The following is a 21264-nucleotide window of genomic DNA, read 5'->3' on the forward strand; positions in this document are numbered from 1 at the left end:
TTGAATATCTAAATGCCCAGGTAAGAGTCAAGTGTTCAGTCAGTTCACTATAAAGAAAAAAGCCAACGACATTGGCTGCAGCTTCCTCATCCACGGGCGGATGTTGCAGATACACAAAGAAAAAACTATAAAGGTTTAAATGCTGGTAAAAAACGTCAATTATATTATGGCATTTTATATTTGTGTTGATCAGTTAAAGTTATTTTAATCTTTAATACTGCATCTGCAGACAATCTGCAGACGACGCTATCATTCTATTATCTCAGTTTCACTTTCTCACGCATTCACTGTAGCCAGGCCCGGATTAACACAGTGAAGTGCCCCCCCCCAATATATTTTATTTATTTATTTATTATTTTAAACTAGTCATTCAGGGCTCCAGACTAACGTTTTTGTTATTAGGAGCAATGTAGCCCCTGACTGAAAATTTTAGGAGCGCTAGCAGAAAATTTAGGGCACACCTTAAATAAGCCTACAATGCAATATTTTGACATTTTCCCAAAATAACTGCATTACTGAAAAATACTAAATAGACTTAACTATGCAGTTGCTGCACATGTCATCATTATGCACAATTAATGAAACTTTCAGAATAGGAAGTTATGAATCAAAGATTCATACAACCCCCTTAACTAGGCATAAGATAGGCTACATATAGGCTACAATAAGTTATATCTAGATAGCATACTTTAATGAGATGAGTGGCAGGGCAGCAGTTTACATGCTTGTATCCTTTACACGTTTCTCATCTTTTATCTAGTTTTCCTTGGGCACTGATGTAGACCTTTATTCTCGTCTATAATGTTTTTAGTGTTAATGTAGGCTAAAAGTTGTCCTGCTCTCTTTATCTCTCATCGCTGTAATGTTTAACCGGCGCGGTTCTGAGTGCGATGTGTTAACTTTACCAGGGCTGCGTAGATCCATCGGTAAAATCAACCGAGCGCATGGTGACATAAAACGATATACGCGATTACGCGTCATGCAATTGAGCGGTTAAAACCCGATCGTGCATTCCGTAGTGCCCGCACATGCTCGAGTACTTGCAAAAACGTTTTGGCCGCAGTCTGGAGACCTTGGTGACCCCCTATTGCCTGGGGCACTCGCCCAATATTGACAATCCAGCCCTGGCTGTAGCCTGTGATTTAACGAAATGACCTCTTACCAATTTATTTGGCCTTCATTATACATGTATGATGTGAAAAACAAGAAGGTCATAGCTAGTTTCATTAATTCAATGTAAAAAGCGCCGTGGTTGCATTCATGCGGTTGGCTTGTCAGTGCGGTAATACAGGATTGCGTTAGTAGGTCCAAAGCAACTGATTTCAGGTGTTCTGTCAAAGTCTGTTCCCTTCCCTTTAGTGTAGCGTTTTTATCACGGTATGTTTTTATATATTTATAAAGACTAAAGATTTGAATGGTTTATACTAAAAAAACCCCAATAATTTAATGTATTCTATAATACAGTTTATTAAATATTTCATACTTTCCCCAGTTTTCTATTGTGGTATTTTTATAACCTGTTTTAATAAAATTGTTTTAATAATTATTATGTGGACATTCTTAATAAATACATAAATATAGCACAAACCCATGATGTGAAGTGTTATTTATATATAAACAGGCTGGGGCATATTAATTTGTATGCATGTAACAAAATAATTGTAGAACAAACTCGTAGGCTATATATATAAGGTAAAAAGAAATAATAGAAAAATTATGAAATATTTTAATAAATGGTATAGTTTAATACATGAAAGTATTACTTTTTAAAATGTTTTAAATTGTAAAAATAATTGACTTACCATTAAAGGACAATAAAGATACATTACATACATGCACACAAACACATCTCAGTAGCCAAGCCATTAAAACATTTAATATATATAGATAATAAACGTAATGCTATAAAAACACCAGACTAAAGGGAAACACAGAAAACAGAATTCACCGCCATGTGTGAAACTCCGTTGGACTGGCACCTGGTGTTGACTCTTTTCGTGGCGCATCTGTGCTCGTGGATCTTTCAATGCAAACCACGCAACTTAAGTCTCAAAACTCGTATGAACAGAACAGGATTAATGCACGCGCGTCGCCTGATCCACGGGTGCGCGTCCTCTTTTTTGCGTGCACAAATTGTGAAATAATGATACGAAATATGGCAACTGAATTCACAAATATGTCTCTGTTTGTACAAATCGATGCGCATTCACGTAAATATTAAAATTCGCAGACACAAAATCAAAGACATATTTTGGTTCGTTCATTGATGGTTGTTTGTGTTTGGCTCATAAAATGCTTTAAACAGCGAAATGAAAGTCTCAATATACAAATGAACAGAGCGGGATTAATGCACGCGTGTCACCTGATCCACAAATGCACATCTCCCTTTTTGCACGCGCGAATTATGATATTTGAATACACAATAAAACATGTGTATTTGTACATTTGTACAAATCGATACACGTTCATTCAAATTCTGAATTTCACATATTCAAATCTAAAGACATTTGTTCGTGGATAGTAAATACATTTGTAACATGCATCCAGTTCACAGATAACTGTGCATGTATTTGTTAATAATATTGAGTCTGATTTCTTTCCATACAAATAAGGCGCGTTTGCATCAATAACAAGCCCAATTTGCGTCATTCGCATTGTCCCACGCAAATTTGCATCTTTACATTGATGTTGTATGTAATCTACACGCGCAAGTAATTAATCCACACCTCAGATTTGAAAGACAGTCATTCTGCTGCTTTTTGTTGTCGTATTTCTGTTGGGTGTGTGCACACGTGAATGAAATTTGACACCAGCATTGCAAGCAGAGTTCAAGCAGAGTTAACGCAGGTAGCGCACAGTGACTGGATATCAACTCGCTGTGACGTTTATAAGCGTGCAGATCATGCGGACGCACATATTAACAAAAGTGCAGGGAATATAAAACTGATAGATTTGGATGGACAAACCGAAAAACCTCAATTCACATGTGCGTATTGCACCGTGGGGGTCGAACCGAAAGGTTCAATAATGTATTGAGAATTGTGGCATCCCTATTTTGTAGGATACTAATACATTTACAGCAATTAAATGCCTGCTATTTTTACTTCTATGACTGAAAGAAAACAGCTTTTAAAGGTTTTAATCCAAAAATAAAAAAATCAATAAAAATGAAAACACATTTTTTAACATTATTCTTAAACTTGTGGTCTTCTTCCTTCCGCTCAGTTTTTCAGTTTACAAAGTCCGTCATCTAAATAGTGAAATAGACATAGCGCCAGCGCAACTGATAAGACTCTCATTGGTTTATTGCACGTTACGCCCAAAACATACCCATTACTCGTTAGAAGATAGGAACAACCCTTTTCGACCATGCGTACAGCACACAAACAATTTTTCCCATCGTTAAAGTGGAATCGGACACGCCCATTTAGACCGTAGGCCGCGCGCTTTAGACAATGTGCTTAGATCTTTAAAATAGGGCCCCAAGTAGGTAAGGTATACCAACATGTACAGTAGCTAGCTAAACTAACAAGTCAATCAAAAGTCCTCTAAGGATGTACAGCATACTGACAAAATCAGACCAAAAATCACATCAGCAAAAGAGTCTTACAATTGTCTGAGGTGTGTGTGTGTGTGTGTGTGTGTGTGTGTGTGTGTGTGTGTGTGTGTGTGTGTGTGTGTGTGTGTGTGTGTGTGTCACTTACGTCAAGCTCACACTCAAAGAGAGTGTCATCTAGCAGTTTGACTTTGCAGTGCATGATCCTTGGACGGCGAGATGCTTTCTGCTGCTTCTCCTCCTCCTCAGCCGTGTTCTCCTCCTCCTCTTTCTCTCCTTCTTTTTCCTCTTCCTCCTTTCCTTTAGTTTCTGCTGTCCCCACTTCTTTTGCTTTGGGCTCTTCCTCTGATTGCTCTTTTACTGTCTCTTGCTCTTCTTTCTCTACCTCTGCTGCTTTGGCCTTTTTCTCGTTTTTCTTCTCCTTTCTTTCCTTCTTCTCTTTTTTCTCCTTCTCCTTCTTCTCTGCTTTCTCTTTTTTCTCCTTCTCCGTCTTCTCTTTATCTCCCTTTTCTTTTTTCTCTTTCTTCTCCGTTTTCTCTTTATCTGCCTTCTCCTTTTTCGCTTTCTTCTCCTTCTCTTTCTTGTCTTTCTTCTCCTTCTTCTCCCCCTTCTCCCCCTTTTCACCCTTTCCTGACTCCAGCTCTGCGTCTTCCTTTTGATCTGCTACGATTTGCTGGAAGAAGGCAAAGTTCAATCCGTTATAAAAGCGTTGATTATTAAAAATAATGAATAATGTGTTTTTGTAGAAGTGAAATTTTTTGAATCTATTACTAAGTGAAAATTGTATTTGTTGCAACAATACTAAGTTGAAACCTTAAATAAACCTCTGTTTTTGTTTCTGTTTTGCACTTTCTGTTGAACTGTGTCATCATTATCCAATTTTATCCTTATATTATGTTACAGGTTCATTTGACCCTTTTTGATATTTAAGCTGTAGGAAAAACCAGTTTGTGATACACTGATATGTTTTGAAGTGTACACAAATCATTTTGTAACGATTTTAATGTTCGCAGGTCAATTTGACCCACATCTTTTTCTTCGACGCACGCGCACACAGACACAGCCTGTCATTCAAAGCATGAGTACAGAGGGATCTCTCTCTCTCTCTCTCTCTCGTGTCTTAAAGCAACAGTAACCATTTCTCAATAAAATCACTCTCTGTTCTTAACTGAAGAACTGTTGTACTTTATAAGAATCTGTGTATACTATTTGGGGTTCTTTGGGTCTGAGCTGAACATGATGTTTCTCACCTGGTTTTCAGCACTGCTGATTGAGTGCTGGTCTAGTGCAACATCACCCTCTAAGCGTAGTTCCGGCTCAGGGTCCGCAATGGGTGCTTTGGGTTCGTTGTGGCCTTCCTTCTCCCGGGTCCTCTCTGTCTCCTCTCCCTCACCCTCCGAGCACTGTGAGCGGCGCTTCAGGAAGGAGGAGAAGAGGCGGGAAAGACCACGGCCAGCGGATGTGCGCTGCCGAGGCTTCAGCTGCTGTTCTTCCTCTGAGCTCACACGGGGAAGCGAAATGCCCGAGGGGCTGTCCTGAACTGTGTCAGTGGGGCCTGGCTCCTGAGCAGCAGGGTCCTCCTCTTCCTGCTGCTGCTCGCACACCTGTTGTTTATGCACGCTCTCAGCCTCGTCTGTCGTCATGGCAGTCACTTAAAGTAAAGAAGAGCAGGTAAAGATTATGGTAAGAATCTTAAACCGTAATTGGGAAACCAAAAATGGTTCTTCAGTTGTTCAATTGTTGAAACTTTAAAACAGGAGACCAAAACATGGTTTCACAAAGATGTATCATGTTGTTTTTCTCTTTTTTATACGTTTTTTTGAAAATTAAAAAGTAAAGCGACAAGCTTGTCAAGTATGCAACTTGTACTCAAAATGTGAACTATGCATTTAAAGGTATAGTTCGGCCAAAATGTATATTAAACTCACTCGTGATTTTCCCACGTTCAAGCCTTCCATTTTTCAGATAAATACATTTTCAGTTATTTTAGAAAATGTCCTAGATCTTTCAGTTAAAAAATAAGGATATGGGGTCCACCTCCTTCAAGTTCAAAAAATGTGCATCCATCCTTCACAAAAGTAATACAAACGGCTCCAGGGGATAAACAAAGACCTTTTGAGGGTAAATTCTGTGTGGTATTTGTCGTAGAAATATCCACATTTAAAACTTTATAAATGAAAATAACTAGTTTCCGCCATCTTTGACTCCTCTGTATTCAGGAGAGCGTATCAATGTAGTGTACGTACTTTTCTTAGTGATGTATGACAAATGCGGAGGGCACAGAGCAGCAGCAAAGAACCCTCCACAAACTGCGTACACTCTCTCCTGAATACAGATTGTCTAAGATGGTGTCGTTACAGGAAGCTAGTTATTTTTGTTTATAAAGTTTTAAAAATGCATATTTCTATGACAAAACCACACAGATTACCCTCAGAAGGTTTTTGTTTATCCCCTGGAGCACATTTTTTGGACTTGAAGGATGTGGACCCCATATCCTTATATTTTATAAACTGAAAGATTTAGGACATTTTCTAAATGCAACCGGGCCCTCTTCCCCATTCCTTTCCTTACGCGCTTTCGACATGGCATTCTGAAAAGTTTAAGCATTTTCAACTGCTGCGCCGCCAGTGCCTAGAAAAAAAATGAGCGCCTCGAACCGTGTGCCCGTCACAACTAGGGCTGGGGCGGTAACCAGATTACCGCCATACTGTAGGAAGCAGCACTCTGCCAAATGATTATTCTGTACTAATAGACCTTTTGCGAGTCGACGTCACATTTACAAATGTCTTCCTGTGCTGTTGAGTCTCAGAATAGGAATGACAAAATAGATTGCCTTCATTTTTATAGTATACCATCGTCAAAGACACCATTTGAAGATAAACGTAGGTGTTTATGGTTGCAATAAGCCCTCAACCGGACAGAGTGGAGTGATGAAATCATTTGGAAATCTTTTAATAATTAGAATAGAAAATAATTAGAGAAGATATCTGGAGATCTGTCGAAGTCTGATCCCTCTATGTGTCTCTTATAGCGTTTTCATCATGCTACGTTTATAATTTATTTAGAAACATTAAAGATTTGAATGAGTTCATAATATCAATAATATTACCATTTATTAAAGTTTTCATATTTTTTCGTTTTCTATTACTTATTTTTATCTTATATCTTAGCCTATGTCTTCTTCCTGTTTGTTCTAAATTATGGTGTTTACTAATAATATATACATAGCACACACACACACACACACACACACACACACACACACACACACACACACATGATGTACACATTCATTTGTATGTAAACAATAGTATTAGAACAAATACGAAGGCTGTAAATATAAGGGGGAAATTGAAAACAGGAAAATTATGAAATATTTAATAAATTTTATTATACAGAATACATGATAGTATTGCTCTTATAAGTACTTCAGCGATTCATACTGTAAAAATAATTGATTTACCGATAAAGAACAATACATATACATTACATACATGCACACATATCAGTAGCCAAGCCATTTAAACTTTTAATTTATTTAAAAAATAAATGTAGCTTGGTGAAAACGTTATAAGAAACAGACTTCTACAGAACACCGGATCCATAAAAATCACAGTTTAACGCTAAAACACTTCACACCGCTATTGCGGAGCTTTCACTTTCTGCCTCCAGTTAGGCTCCGCCCACAAAAAATGTAATCTCTGTTTGCAAACACGCAAAACGTCTATTGATGCAATGCGATAATAATCAATCATTTTGGTTTTATTTACCAAACAATTTTTACAAACAATAAATTTACTTTTAAGAAAAAGAAATGCAATTCTTTGGGTGATTATGAGAGTAATTGTAATCTATAAAATTCTAAAACAATCCATATGAGAATGCTTTGGCAAGAGTGTAATATATTTACTGATATGTACTAAAATTAATTTGACATCCTTAAGGCAGCAATCCATTGTATTTGCCTCTACATTAAATACAATACTTAATTGTTTTAAAGCAGCTTTACATTAATAGAAACAGTGAAAAGCACAGAAAAAACGACAGATAGCACAACATACTACACGATAGCATAAGCAGTCAAATTTGCTGCGGCTATGACTCGACATTATAAGTGAGCGTATTACTAATGTAACGTCTAGAAGAGGAAGCTAAGTTAAGCCCAAGAAGGCTGCCTCCCCGGGTTAAAAAAACCCCTAGGAGAAAAAAACCCCGGGCTGTTTAGCCGAGGAAATAAAAAAAGTCCTAGGAGGGAAAAACCCTTGGGAGAGATATATGTATATACACACATATAAACGGATAAGGAGATTAAGCGGAGATTAAGATGGTTCTGTCGGTGATCAAGAGTGTACCCATCACTATCACTGTTTAAAATGCAGGGTACAAATGATGTCAAGCTTACATTTCCTTGATATTTTGAGGGATGCATTGCAGTTGCATGTCAGTGAACTCTAAATGAGATACATCCATGGCCGTAGCCAGGGTTTGAAAATTACAGAGGTCCAGGGTGGGGTGATAAGAGTTAACAAATGCTATCCCAGGTAAAAAAGTGCACATAAATAAAATACACTTTTTAAGTACACTCAGTAAATGTACTATTTTCGTGCGCTCATTTTGTGGTTTATATTTCACATTTGTTTTTGGTACTTCTTAAAATTAAGTTAAGAACATCTAAGTGTTATTTTGAGACATCATTTATTTCAATAAAAATGTAGTTGGTACTAGTATTCTTACTTTTTCAGGTAAACTGAAGTACTGCTCAAGTAGAACTTTACTTTTAATAAGTATACTTGTAGCATAACTTTACATAACTTACAAATGTACTTGCTAGTATTTATGTGGTTTAAGTACATTGAAGCGTACTTTATTTTGACCTGGGATCTAATATATTCTGTCTTAACCCTTTTACACTTTGGGTACACTCTCTGTTTTGGGGGATGGACGGGGACTGCTGGATTATTTCTTACTTTTTCATGCAACGTTTATTTTTGTAATCATTTTAATAAGCAATATTATATAATAAAAAACGTTACAAGATTTTAAACAAGAACTTGTTTAGTGCTCTTATTGTTTTCAGCATGACTTTGTTAAAGGTTAACTTCTAAATTCAATGAAATAACAGAATTCTTAATGCTTATGTTTTGTTGAGATTAGCTTAACCGTTTTACGCTACGTGTTTTAACATATATGGCATATTTTATTTAAACCCAGTTATTCTACATCTTTGTACCAGAGTTATTTTCTGTTTTTCGATAGTGTTGTTGATACTGTTGACACTCTTACAGACACAATTATGATGATTATTGCTTTTATCTTACAGAATGTAGTATCAGCAATAACCTGCTCACGCTGAATGATGCGTCTTATTTGGTAACTTTCAGTTTCCATGTTGCCAGATATTAGTAAGAAAAACAAGCAAAAATAATTGGCCTTAAAAAACAAAGTTCGTCCAAACCTTGTATTTCAGAAATAAATCGCTAATACTAACCTACACCTAACAATCACTTTATAGATAATGTCAAAGTGTCACATTAATTGTTAAAAAACTACGTCTAAAGAGGATTTTTAACAATGGGATCTGGCAACACTGCAAATTCTGTACCCGCGCCGCAGCTTAAGCCAATTTTTGTCATTTTAAACTAAACTATCCAGTCTGTCCAAACTTAATTATATATGCAGATTCGTTGTGAAAAACGAATTAGTCATTCAGAGAACTTCTAATTTTTTTTTTAGATGAAAAAATTACCGAGGTCCGGACCTCTTGACCTCATTTTTGTAGTGCAGTTTGGTTCCTGCCTCACCTTACTTGAATTAGCCCTGAGAGCTTCTAGGTCCTTGTGCTCTTTGTCAGATCTGGTTCCTTCTGGACTGTAATGTTGATGACTTCTTGTTTCAGGTTTATGCTATTACTTGAATAAAACCCCTACTTCTAGAGACTTTATTTGTTTTACTAAACACATCATACCTGTGTTTACACTATGATGTCACACATCTTGACATCCTGTCATTTTACCCCCTTCTCCCTCAAAGGGATAGTCTTACTTATTTTAAGATACTTGAAATACACAATTGCAGTTGGTTTTAAAAAACCTTTGCATTTTAAATGAAGGTTGGCAATGCATTAGAGGCATTTGTTCCAGAGTCGATTTAAATATGCATAGGGGGAAAAAGATCCAATCAGTTATCTGAATGCAGATGCTACTTGATGTGATTGCACGTTAGTGCCAAGTGTAAACTAGGCCAAACACTAACTACTGCAATATGAAACTATACTTTGTGAAAGAGTGAAGGTGTATGTATACATAACTGCCTAAAGCAAAATGTTACACCTCCCATTCTAAAAAAATAATCTATACATGAAGTAAACATTTCTCACTTCCCAATTTATTCTCTTAAAGCTCTCAACCAGAAACCAAACTGTATGCACCAAACACCTGAAAAACCATGACTGAACTATACCAGATGGCAAGAAACCATTGAATCAATTTTAAAAACTGTTGATTTGTCTCTGTTAATTACATCAGATCAGTATCACATCCTCCATTAATAATATAAAAAATATACAAATTTCAACAAACCATCATTATGGTGATCAGTGTTTGCTTTTGTACGACTTTTGACACTTGTGTTTTAACATAAAGTTTTCTTTGGCTGTTGAAACAGTGTTTTAAAATTTAGTTTAGTTTAGTTTTAGTTTTATTAGTTTATAATAACGTGGACAGTCCCTTTTAATAAAAAAGAGCAGCTTTAGCCTGTACGGCTAATTTCCAGCTGTAGTCCCCGGCCAGAGTGTTAATAGGCATACATCAAACAAAATACATTACAGTTATATTACAACAGAACTAAACAAAAGAGAATAAAATATACAATCCTGCGACACACAATTTAGACAAGCACAGTCAAAAAGCACCAATTACAAAAACATAAAGCCTGTTACATACATGGGAGCAGTACAGATTTCACATATAATTATGCAGGAGCCACATTAAAACACATACATAACCAAACATTAAGGCAGCCAACAAAGATCTAACAGCAGCAGCATGACCATGTCACATCAAATGCACATCACATCTGTCTGATTAATGTGTGCATTTATAATTGACGGATAGCCAGCTTTTAAGATGTGTAGTAAAGACGGAATATGTATGTAGGTCTTTAATTGTGGTGGGCAATGAATTCCAGTTTTGTATTGCTGTAACAGAAAATGATAATTGACCAAATGTGCTTTTCCTAAATGGGATTAAAAGATCACCTCGTGTAGTGCTTCTGGTGATCTGACTGCTATTTTTACGTTGGATTATAAATGAATTAAGAGGAGTAGGAGCCTTATTATGCAGAATTTTATAAACCAGACAGATATTTTTGTATTTAATTACATCTTCCCAGCTTAACAGTTTATGGTCATCAAGAATGATACAATGATGTGAACTGTTAGGCTTCTGGGCCAATACTTTAAGAGTTTTTTTATAAAGAATTGCTATTGGCTTTAGTGATAAGCTATTTATTTGTCCCCAGCTTGTCAGACAATATGTCAGATGTGACACAATCATGGCATCCATAAATAATTTAGCAGCATTAAAAGTAAGTGCATTTCTAATATATCTAAAATTTGCTAATGTAAACTTAACCCTATTGCACACTTTCTTAATATGAGGTTTAAAAGAGAGATTAGAATCAATAATAACACCCAAATACTTAAATTGTGGCACAATACTGATGTTTTGACCTGAGATCATTATATTTGACACAATATTACTTTGTCTCTTTGTGAAAAACATTCCCACTGTTTTATTTACATTTAGTTGAAGACACGAACGATTTAGCCAATTAGTAATGTGATCCATAGCTATGGTCAGTTTGGCAGCAGCCAGATGTTCTGTCTTGGCATGCACATATATTACAGTATCGTCCGCATACATTAATGTACTGATATCTGGACAGACTGATGGCAGATCATTAATATATAAACTAAACAAAAGCGGGCCAAGTATCGAACCTTGTGGTACCCCTGTAGATAGATTAAGAACTGATGAACGATAATTATTAATGGAAACGTATTGAGTTCTACCAGTTAAATATGACTCAATCCATTTGATTGCAGAAGGGGAAAAATTAAAAGTAGATAATTTGGCAATAAGTACCTGATGGTTAACTGTGTCAAAAGCTTTACGCAGGTCTAAAAACACAGCACCAACAACACCTCCCTTGTCAACCATTGCTCGGACAGTTTCTACAAAGAAACAATTGGCAGTTTCTGCAGAGTGATGGGCCCTGAAGCCAAACTGCATCGGATGAAGAGTAAATGGACTATTATTAAGAAAAGAAACAAGTTGCTCTGATACACATTTTTCAGCAACCTTGGAGACCACAGGTAAAATACTGATTGGGCGGTAATTAGATAAAATTAGAGGGTCATTTGACTTAAATATAGGAGATACAATTGCAGTCTTCCAAATAGTTGGGAATATCCCCTGTAATACTGACTGGTTAACAATAGGTGTGATAGGGTAGGCTAGATGTTCATTCAGGGATTTAAGCATTTTAGAATCCATTCCATAAATATCTTTTGCTGTTGAGTTTTTAAAAGAATTAATAATTGCCTGAGTTTTAATTTCAGAAATAGGTTGAATGATAAAAGATGGCTTACTTTTATCTATTTCAACAATATCTCCATTTATTGGAGGAAAATTCACTGCAATTTCATTCACAGAATTAATAAAATATTCATTAAAAGCTATAGCTATTTCAGATGGATCTTGTATCAATTTACCATTCAAATTCAGTTCTACCCGGTTTCTAAGCCTATGGCTAATTCCCATCACATTCTTAATCTGTTCCCAGATCAGCTTTGTATTACCCTTTCCCTCATTAATAATTTTTATAAAAAAGTTAGCTTTAGCTTTTCTAATTACTTTGACTACTTGATTACGTAGTGAGGTGAACCTATACCTATCACTATTTAACTTTGTTTTTAATGATCTTTTTAAAGCAAAATCCCTTTCTTTCATCAGATTAAAAATGTCATTATTAAGCCAGGGGAGTGCATTTGTTTTTTTCTTTCCTTTTACCTTTCTAGTAAACTCCTTAACTAAACTTTGTAGCTTGGTTGCAAACATCTTGCTGACTTCGTCTATATTGATCCCGGTAAGAATATCTGACCATTTAGTCTGCTGTACTGCCCTTTGAAAATTATCCATTTCATTCTTTGGGATCCTAAGTTGCTCCACAGATTTATTAGAATGATGAAAACGCTTTTTTGTAAGTTTTCTTGACAGTAATGTCAGATTATGGTCAGACAGTCCAGTAATAAAATTAAACGTTTTTACAATTCGCTCGGGCTTATTACTGAATATTAAATCTATCTGTGTTTGCGATGATGTGGTTATTCTAGTTGGACCTTCCAACAATTGGGTAAAATCTAGACTGTCTGTGATCTGCTTAAGGGGTTTCCTATTAGTCTTATTTAGCCAATTACAATTTAGATCTCCAAGTAATATTACCTCCGTTTTAAAATCACACGCTTGAAGTAGCTTTTTAAAAGTAATATAAAAATCATTATTATTGGAGGGAGGGCGGTATACAACAATGAGCACAAAGGACATTTCAGATGAGAGCACAATATTCAACCCAATACACTCCAAATCATGATCAAAAGGCCAACATATTTGATGACAGTTAATGTGGTCTTTTATATAAATCATAACCCCTCCCCGTCTTCCCTCAGATCTGTCCCGTCTAAAGATATTATACCCGGGTACATGTAATGCGCCCGATGGAGAGTTGTTATGTAACCACGATTCTGACAGGCCTAAAAAGTCTAAATTAGAGTTAGTGAGAAGATGATGTATTTGTTCAGACTTTGGGGTGAGGCTACGAATGTTCATATGCCCTCCAAAAAGACCCCTAGGTTTAAGTTGTTGATCCCAGATCAGTCGAGAATGATTGACAGTTTTAAAAAAGTTCAGTTTGCGATGTTTTATCAGGGCAGGATTTATGATGCTTTTAAAAGCATTGTGAGCTGTGCCGTGCAGATTTTCACGCTTACCTTGAGCGCAATGACCAGTTACCGTAACATCATTAGGATCAGAAACGTAGGGCAAGGAAATAGATGTTTGCTCCTTAACGGTGATAGCTCCATTGTTGACAGTACACGTGCCAACAGACGGCCAACCCAGGCTTTCGGCGCTCACCAAGCCCGGCGTCTCAGCCCTCTTTAACTGAGGTCTCAGCTGCCCGCCACCGATAGATCCACCTCCCGGTCGATGTCGGATAAGCCCTAGCCCCCGAGAAGCAGGGATTATACTCCCTGCGTTCTTGCAGCTGGCACCACGGGAAGCTGGACCAGTGGCGGATGCAGAACGTGACATATGGGTGGGCATGGATTAAGTCCGGGTGGGCCTGAATCTATATATGGGTGTCACTTTTGAATAAGAAACTATAACAAGTCTATAAAATTCGTCAAAACTTCAGAACACTAATTTAAACAGCATACACACACACCCGAACTGCACGTCACATTTTTGACATTATTGATACTTTAAATTGTAATGCAACGTGACATTTATTAAGCCTTTTTGGTAAAAAAAAATATTGGGCTCTCATAGCCTACAAAAAAGAACCTGCACACAGTGACAGGAAATATAAATGAACCCAAAAAAACCTTATACTTTTTTAAATAACCTATTAAAGTGTTTAAATAAATACGGCTACTAAATGCTTAAAATGAAGCTTCTAACATCATATTCTCTTCATGCAAATCACTAAAAATATATTTTCGTTCTCACATATTTAAGTTAACTTACTAAATAAAGAAAGAAAAAGGGAATTGCTAGAATAATGTTAGACTCTGATGTTAAACGAAATGACAAATAAATAAACATTTAATATACTTTTTGATGAGCACAAGAGCAAGCCTACTAGTGAAGAGCGGAGCCGAGGAGCGCGCATATCAGACGTGAACGAAAGGAATAATGGATTTAATGCTTTCACTTTATTTCCAGACAGTTTCACTTGTTAGTGAGAATAGTAATGGCTAACAAGATGACGCCGAATTACATACAACATAATTACCTAACTAAATCTGAGAGAATGCAAACACATTACAATATTTTTTCCTCCGCCCGACGGCCAAGGCGCATCATTTTTTTTTAGCCCGACAGGAATTCGCCATAGCCCGTAAAATGGACGTCGGGCAAGCGATTTTGCGAGGTTTGTTTTGTAGAAAGACTTTCTTTAAAGTGAATTTCGTTTTGTATGAATTGTATCTTAATATTAATCAATGTTTGATCAAACAATTGCCTCGATTTAATAAATAAGAAGAAAACCAAGAACGTCTGTGGTGTGGATTGAACTGAACCCATATTTCCGCAGCCTACGTATTTCTGCTTTAATGCATTTCTTAAATTAATGTCTCAATTACACAGTAGGCTTATAGGTTGTTATGATAGGCTATTTGTTGCTTAAAAGCAATAGGCTATATTGTATAAAGTGTAGCAATAAACGTGGCGTGACTTATAGTGCTGCTATCGCTATATCAAACAACATCACTATGATCAGATGTTTTCTTTCTATTTTTTACCCCGCTGTCATATTTGTTGTGTGTTTATGTTATTGAGAGGAAACCGCGCAGCACATATTTATAACGTGTTGTTATTCAAAATACGTTTTCTACTTGCTTGCAAAAAAAACTTCTTAAAGTGATCATGGATGAAATCTGCTCGGGAATATTTCATTTTAACGCAACATTCAACTGCTTTAATAGTTTTTAAATAGTTATCAGGCTTACTTATAATTTTACTGTTTTTAACATAACATGCAATAGATAAATTACACCACATAAAGTAGTATACATGTCTAACTATACAGAGTAGTATTTTTTAAATTTCTGTTTGGGCGGCCCAGCTGTCAATGTGGGCGGGCCCAGGCCCGCCCAGGCCCGCCCATAGCTCCGCGCCTGAGCTGGACCTGGGCACGGGTGCACATCTCCGGACAGCAACAGGTAAAGTATGATAATAATCCCACTGTCATCCTGGCGTTTGCCCCGGACCACATGATCTCGCTTGTATTGGTCCCGGCCGGCCGCAGTGTTTACAAACGCTTGCATTAAAATATGCTTTCCGTAACCGAAATGCTTTATTGGCGTTGTTTTTCTGAAAACGGTTATATCTTGGGTAACTCGCTTTGAGTTTACAGACTCACCCGAATCCGTTAGATTTAAGATAACTCCAAAAACTAAAAGTGCCAGGAGAGCTCCTGACGCACCTGTCCCGCTTGCTCTCGCCATCTTTTCTGTCGTGTGATGTCTCATCAAATACACGTGATATTGATTCAATGTGATTTACAGTGAAGAATCAACAATTTTTAACATTGTTTAAATGCTTGCTATCTGGGTAAAGTATATTCACAAGACGCAGAACTTGTTCTACCACATAAAAATTGACAATCTGCTTTGCCAAGCAAAACTTTTCAGTCTCAGGGGCCGTCAACACCATAAAGAGTTCAACCATAAGCAGAAAAGTTTTATGCGGTTTGGCTGTTCATTTACACAAAGTTGGCGTTTTGGGGTCTTGAAAATTTGGTCAGTAGGAAGTCCTTATCAATCTAAAATCATTATTCAGAGTCGTTTATAACATGCATTTAAAAAAGCAACACTCGTTAAATAAAAATCATTCAAAAAATTCTTTATTATCATGAAAATACCTGAAACAATTTGAAGAACAGCAATATAAATATTCCTGTAGACATTTGCTAGGATAGCATTTGCAATGCTACTTCTTCTGTGGCACAAATGCAGCACCCCCTGGCGTTCAGATGTGCCGGGATTTCACCGTAATTCATTCAAATTCATTCATTGAGAAAACGCGCATTTGCACGGTTAATCGCTACACCCCTAGTGAAAACAGAATAAAATTAATAGGCCTACACAAAATGTTTCACTTAAATAATTAACAGATTAACGAATGAAAAAGTATATGATGAGTCTTGGTTCTTTTTGTGACGTGCTACATAAACAAGCGCACTCAAACCGAGACAGCAGAAAGCGCATCATGTTTTTTTCTTTATTGTTCAATAACACAGTGTATGTTATTATTGTAAGTGTACACAAATAAAAGTACACTCTTTACGGATTTAGATGATGTCTTACTTTTATTTGTATGACTAAAAGTGACTCACCACATACGCATATATCAGTTCTAGCATTGCTAATTTGACACCGCAGCCTGTTCATCATCAAAATAAGATGTATTCACAAGAACACAGAAGTAGTTACAGTGTGTGATTTTTAATAGTCTGTTGTCCATCTGTGCCATTCAACGTGATCACCTGTCACCCTGGTTCTATCCCAAATAAATTTTTTGCCCATGTAAAGAATGAATGATAGAAGTGAATTGAAAGTGACGTATGTACAGTAAGACATACTTTTTAATGTGACCAATGCATTTAACCAATCCAGTAATGGCGCTTTTCCATTGCATAGTACCCCATGGTTTGGGTCAGGTCAGCTTACTTTTGGGGGCTTTTACACTGGGTGCAGTACATAGTAGGTGTAAGCACTATGTCAGGCTTAACTATGTCCATCTTTCTGAAAAAATCTTATGCCTGTTGCACCATCTAATACTATGGCCAGGCGCAGCTACACTCAATGTAGACGTTGCAGGGGCCCTGTGTATGCGGTTAACCACATTGCTAGTTGAGACTTGTAAACCCTTATCGTTTGACAATCTGTAAACTCTGATAAAAGTAAAAATAAAGTTTCTTGTCTGCTCTAAGAGCATATAAAGCAATCTTTAAAAATTGGTTTTAGTTATTCAGGCATACATACAGTATGACTTTTCATTTCCTGCCCTTCAGTCACAACAGTTTGACATGACAGTTTACATTCAGTCCATCCACAAAAAGATTAAAACTTCCAACATCTGTTTAATCTTTGACAACATTCAAGTTATTTGTGGCTGTATTGAAGTATTATGGCTAATAGTTTACAGAGAGGTAGACTGATCTCGTCTGAGAATATTTGTGTACTGTGTGTAATGTTGTGTAGATGTAACATCATTAATAACAGCACACAAACACAAGAATCTGTCTACCTCAGTCCATCCAATTATCTCCCAAATCAAAGCTTTCCCCATTACAGGCATTGTCAACCTAATTAAATCTTGTTCTCTTGCAATATGAGGCTTGTCCACCTAAATCTGTGTTGCGCTGCTTTTATATGTCACTATTAATGGCACGGGAAGCAGCAGGGAGGGTAACTTGGGGGAGTGACAAATTTACTGAGAAAACAATGGCCGATACAAACACACTGAATGGGTGGGGTGCGTGCTTAGTTTGTGGTGGGGGTGGCATTAGATATGCAGGTGTCCTATCAGACAACAAACCAAACCCTACAGTGTATCTGAATGAAATCACAGGGTTTTTTTAAGAAAACTTAAAACCTCTGTTTTTGAAAGTAAATGTATTACATTACAAAAACCTGGGTTATTTCAACCCAAAAAGGATGAGCTCAGCCCGTTGGGTTGTATTTTAACTTTTGCTGGTCAATTTCAACTCAAAATGCTTAGTTGTTTTAAACAATTATTGGGTCAAATATAAAAATTTTCTGGAATAATTTCAACGTCTGAATCTGTTCCTTTTTGACACACTTACCAAACTCCCTGTCCAGTACTGCGTACAAACAACATTTTGTTTGTTAAATAATCAATACATGTCATGGCGACCACCCAGTGGTTTCCACAATATATTAAAGGTGCCATTTGCAATAATTGAGGTAAAATATTTTTAAAAATGAGCTACACGCATCAAAAGAATGAGAAGAAATAAGGGCAAAGATGCCATTAAAAAAATGACAAGGTATAGTGCTGCAGAGATATCTGAATTAGCATGCTAAATTACTAGCTGCAGCCCGAGAGGTGTCGTAATACCAGTTTCGACCATGGGAGGCCGTATGCGGGCCACCTACATAACCGCCAACCAAACTGCAATACACGAATGAGTCGCATGTGTGGGAGTACAGCCCTCTACTACCGCTGCGTCTGAAAACTAAGGCAGCTGACTTGTTGACATGAAGGCAGCTCAGAGAAATGCAATTCAGACAGCCATGGATTCGGACATGCCTTGATGCCTTCCTGCCTTGCAATAGGGATTTCGGACGTATTTCAGTTCAGGGAAGAGAGCGGAAGAATGGCTGAAGCAAGAGACATTAACCACTACCACAACCATTCGCTGCAGGGAGCAACGTGCTCGGAATCACAAATAAAATCTGATAAATAAAGGAACCGAACCAGAGTAAATTAGGGATCGACCGATATGGATTTTTCAGTGCCGATGCCGATACAGATTTTTGTTTCATCAGCCTTAGCCGATGACCGATACAGGCTGCCGATTTTCTTGAGCCGATATTTGGAGCCGATACTGGTTTTGCTCACTCAATTTACATCATAAAAATTATGTAAAAAATGGCATGTTTTAAAAAGAGATGTTATTAGTTTGCACAGTTCTTACATTTATTGTAGTCTAGGACTAGTCTAATCCCTGTCCAGGAAACCGCCCCATAGAGATGAAAAAACCCCCACTTTGTTCAGCTATGATCAGCTGTTAAGCCGAGCTTTCAATGTTGTCGTGAAAAGGTTGGTTGTTTTTAGTCACATGACCTGGAATCGCTTGCGGGTTCCAGCACTCTGTCTGTAAATTATGCCGGAAAAATCGGCAAACACGGCTGCCATGTATCGGCCGATGCCGATACACATAGAACTCGCAAATATCGGCCCGATATATCGGCCGGCCGATATATCGGTCTATCACTAGAGTAAATACGGGCACTGCTTTTCCTCGCTGGAGACAACTAATGGACATGAAAGAAATGAGGTTCTTTTCGATTGGTAAGTAAGATGCTGTTAGTATTTCGCTAGAAGTTCACTTATAATAGGCCTTGGGATAACCTACGCTCAGCTTGTACATGAACTACGGCTTTGTGCAGTAAATGTGGCTCCATCTGAAAGCAGCTGATGGCGATTCACTTTTAATCAAGAAACCGGCTTCACTGACGAGAAGCGCAATGACTATCGCATGCAACTTATCGCGCATCCTTAGCTGTTAGCGTTTAATAGTTAGCTCTACCCACGATCCGATCCGGTTTTCACCCGTTATCTACCAAGCTGATGCTAAAATGTAACATTAGCTAAGAAGCTTGAAATGTCTTCGATGATAATGAACACCAAATGGACGCACGAAACGTAGCGGAAAACATTGCAATTTTAATGAGACTGAATGTTTTTTGACTAATGATAACTTACTTAGTTGCTTATGTAAATCAAACTTGATATATGCTGCTAAATTAGCAGCTGCTAAATTAAAATAGACCAACTCATTTTCTGGAGGTATACTGCCCCTATCTGTTTGGAGTGTGGAGTATGAATTGATTTTTGTTTTGGCGGACATTTTAAATAGTCCCTTTAAAAAAACCTACACTCACACATTCGTATTCATGACTTCATCTGTCATCCATCAGTGCACATCTTTTATGCAAATAAAATCACAAATTTAAAAAATACACAAACCCAAGCACCCCGAGAAGCAAAACACAATTGTACACTATTATTGCTATTGCACACAAAAAATTGTTAATTACAACTCTCTCAATTGTCCCTAGACTCCCTATGGAAACACACACAAGCTAACCCATACACAACATCGTCCCCTTACAGCTCACTAAAACAGACACACACAATACCCATCATCCTCTTAAGTATCCACTACACACACACACACACACACACACACACCATCATCCAATTATAGCTCGCTGCATAAACACACCTTGTACGGTTCACTGTGCTCCGATCACAACAGGAAGCATTTACAATGCTGTACAAACTTGTGCAAACAGATATTTTTCTTATCCTCTACATACACACACACACACACATCAGATGGTGCAGAGGTGACAGATGGTGTGCGTGCATGCGGGTGGGTGTGGTGGCCCCCCAGAGACATTGAAAAGTGGACATGCAAGACCCACTGCCTCTGACCTGACCGAGACCGCCAATAGATGGATTGACTGAAAGCAAAACACATTACGAGTCGCTCTTTAAAGAGTCCAGGATCAGATGTCACCCACACATCAAATCTGTTTATCTTCATGCAGTTATCTTCAATCTGTTCATCATGGAAACTACTAGATCTCTCATAGTAGTCTGGCACTATTCAAAATAATATAGCTAACGATTGACAGAATAATGTATTGTTTTCACTTGGCTAAATGACAAAATTTGATATTTTGGGATGCCAGCAGTCACAAATGTTTACATTAACTTCAACCTCTACCTCATGGAAATGCTGCATTGAACAAAGATTTGTCTCTAGAAACAAACATGTGATGTACTGTAGGTAAATTAAAATGCTTTAAAACAAACATCACACATCTAGATCCATGCACATCAAAGATCAGTAAAATATTGTAAGAAAAAAAAGAAACACACCGAACCAAAAACTACTAATAAAAATAGACACAGGATAGCTTGACAAGTGCCTGCTCATTTATTTATCCCTGGCTTAGTTGGACACGGTGTTTACAAACCAACAAAACTTTGGCAGAGAAAACAGTGTCTTTGCACTTTCCAAGGTACCCTGAGCTGTGAAGTGAGTCAGTATGTTATTGAGTAAGTATGAGCTTGTAAAGTGAGTATGAGTTTACAGGATAAATAAGA

General features: G+C 37.3%; 1 protein-coding gene across 14 annotated transcripts in view; it reads right to left on the minus strand.

The window, feature by feature from the left end:
- Window positions 1–21264, minus strand: part of epb41a (erythrocyte membrane protein band 4.1a) — a 101543-nt gene that overhangs the window by 61992 nt on the left and 18287 nt on the right. For all 14 annotated transcript variants that reach the window (XM_073857978.1, XM_055220772.2, XM_073857986.1 and 11 more), the window contains exons 2-3: window positions 4807–5207; window positions 3705–4229 (exon numbers count right to left, since the gene is read on the minus strand). In XM_073857978.1, coding sequence (XP_073714079.1) covers window positions 3705–4229; window positions 4807–5199 — 918 coding nt within the window. In that variant the 5' untranslated portion in view covers window positions 5200–5207. The remainder of the gene's footprint in view (window positions 1–3704; window positions 4230–4806; window positions 5208–21264) is intronic.

This window comes from Misgurnus anguillicaudatus, chromosome 20 (assembly GCF_027580225.2).
Source record: "Misgurnus anguillicaudatus chromosome 20, ASM2758022v2, whole genome shotgun sequence".
Taxonomy (NCBI): domain Eukaryota; kingdom Metazoa; phylum Chordata; class Actinopteri; order Cypriniformes; family Cobitidae; genus Misgurnus; species Misgurnus anguillicaudatus.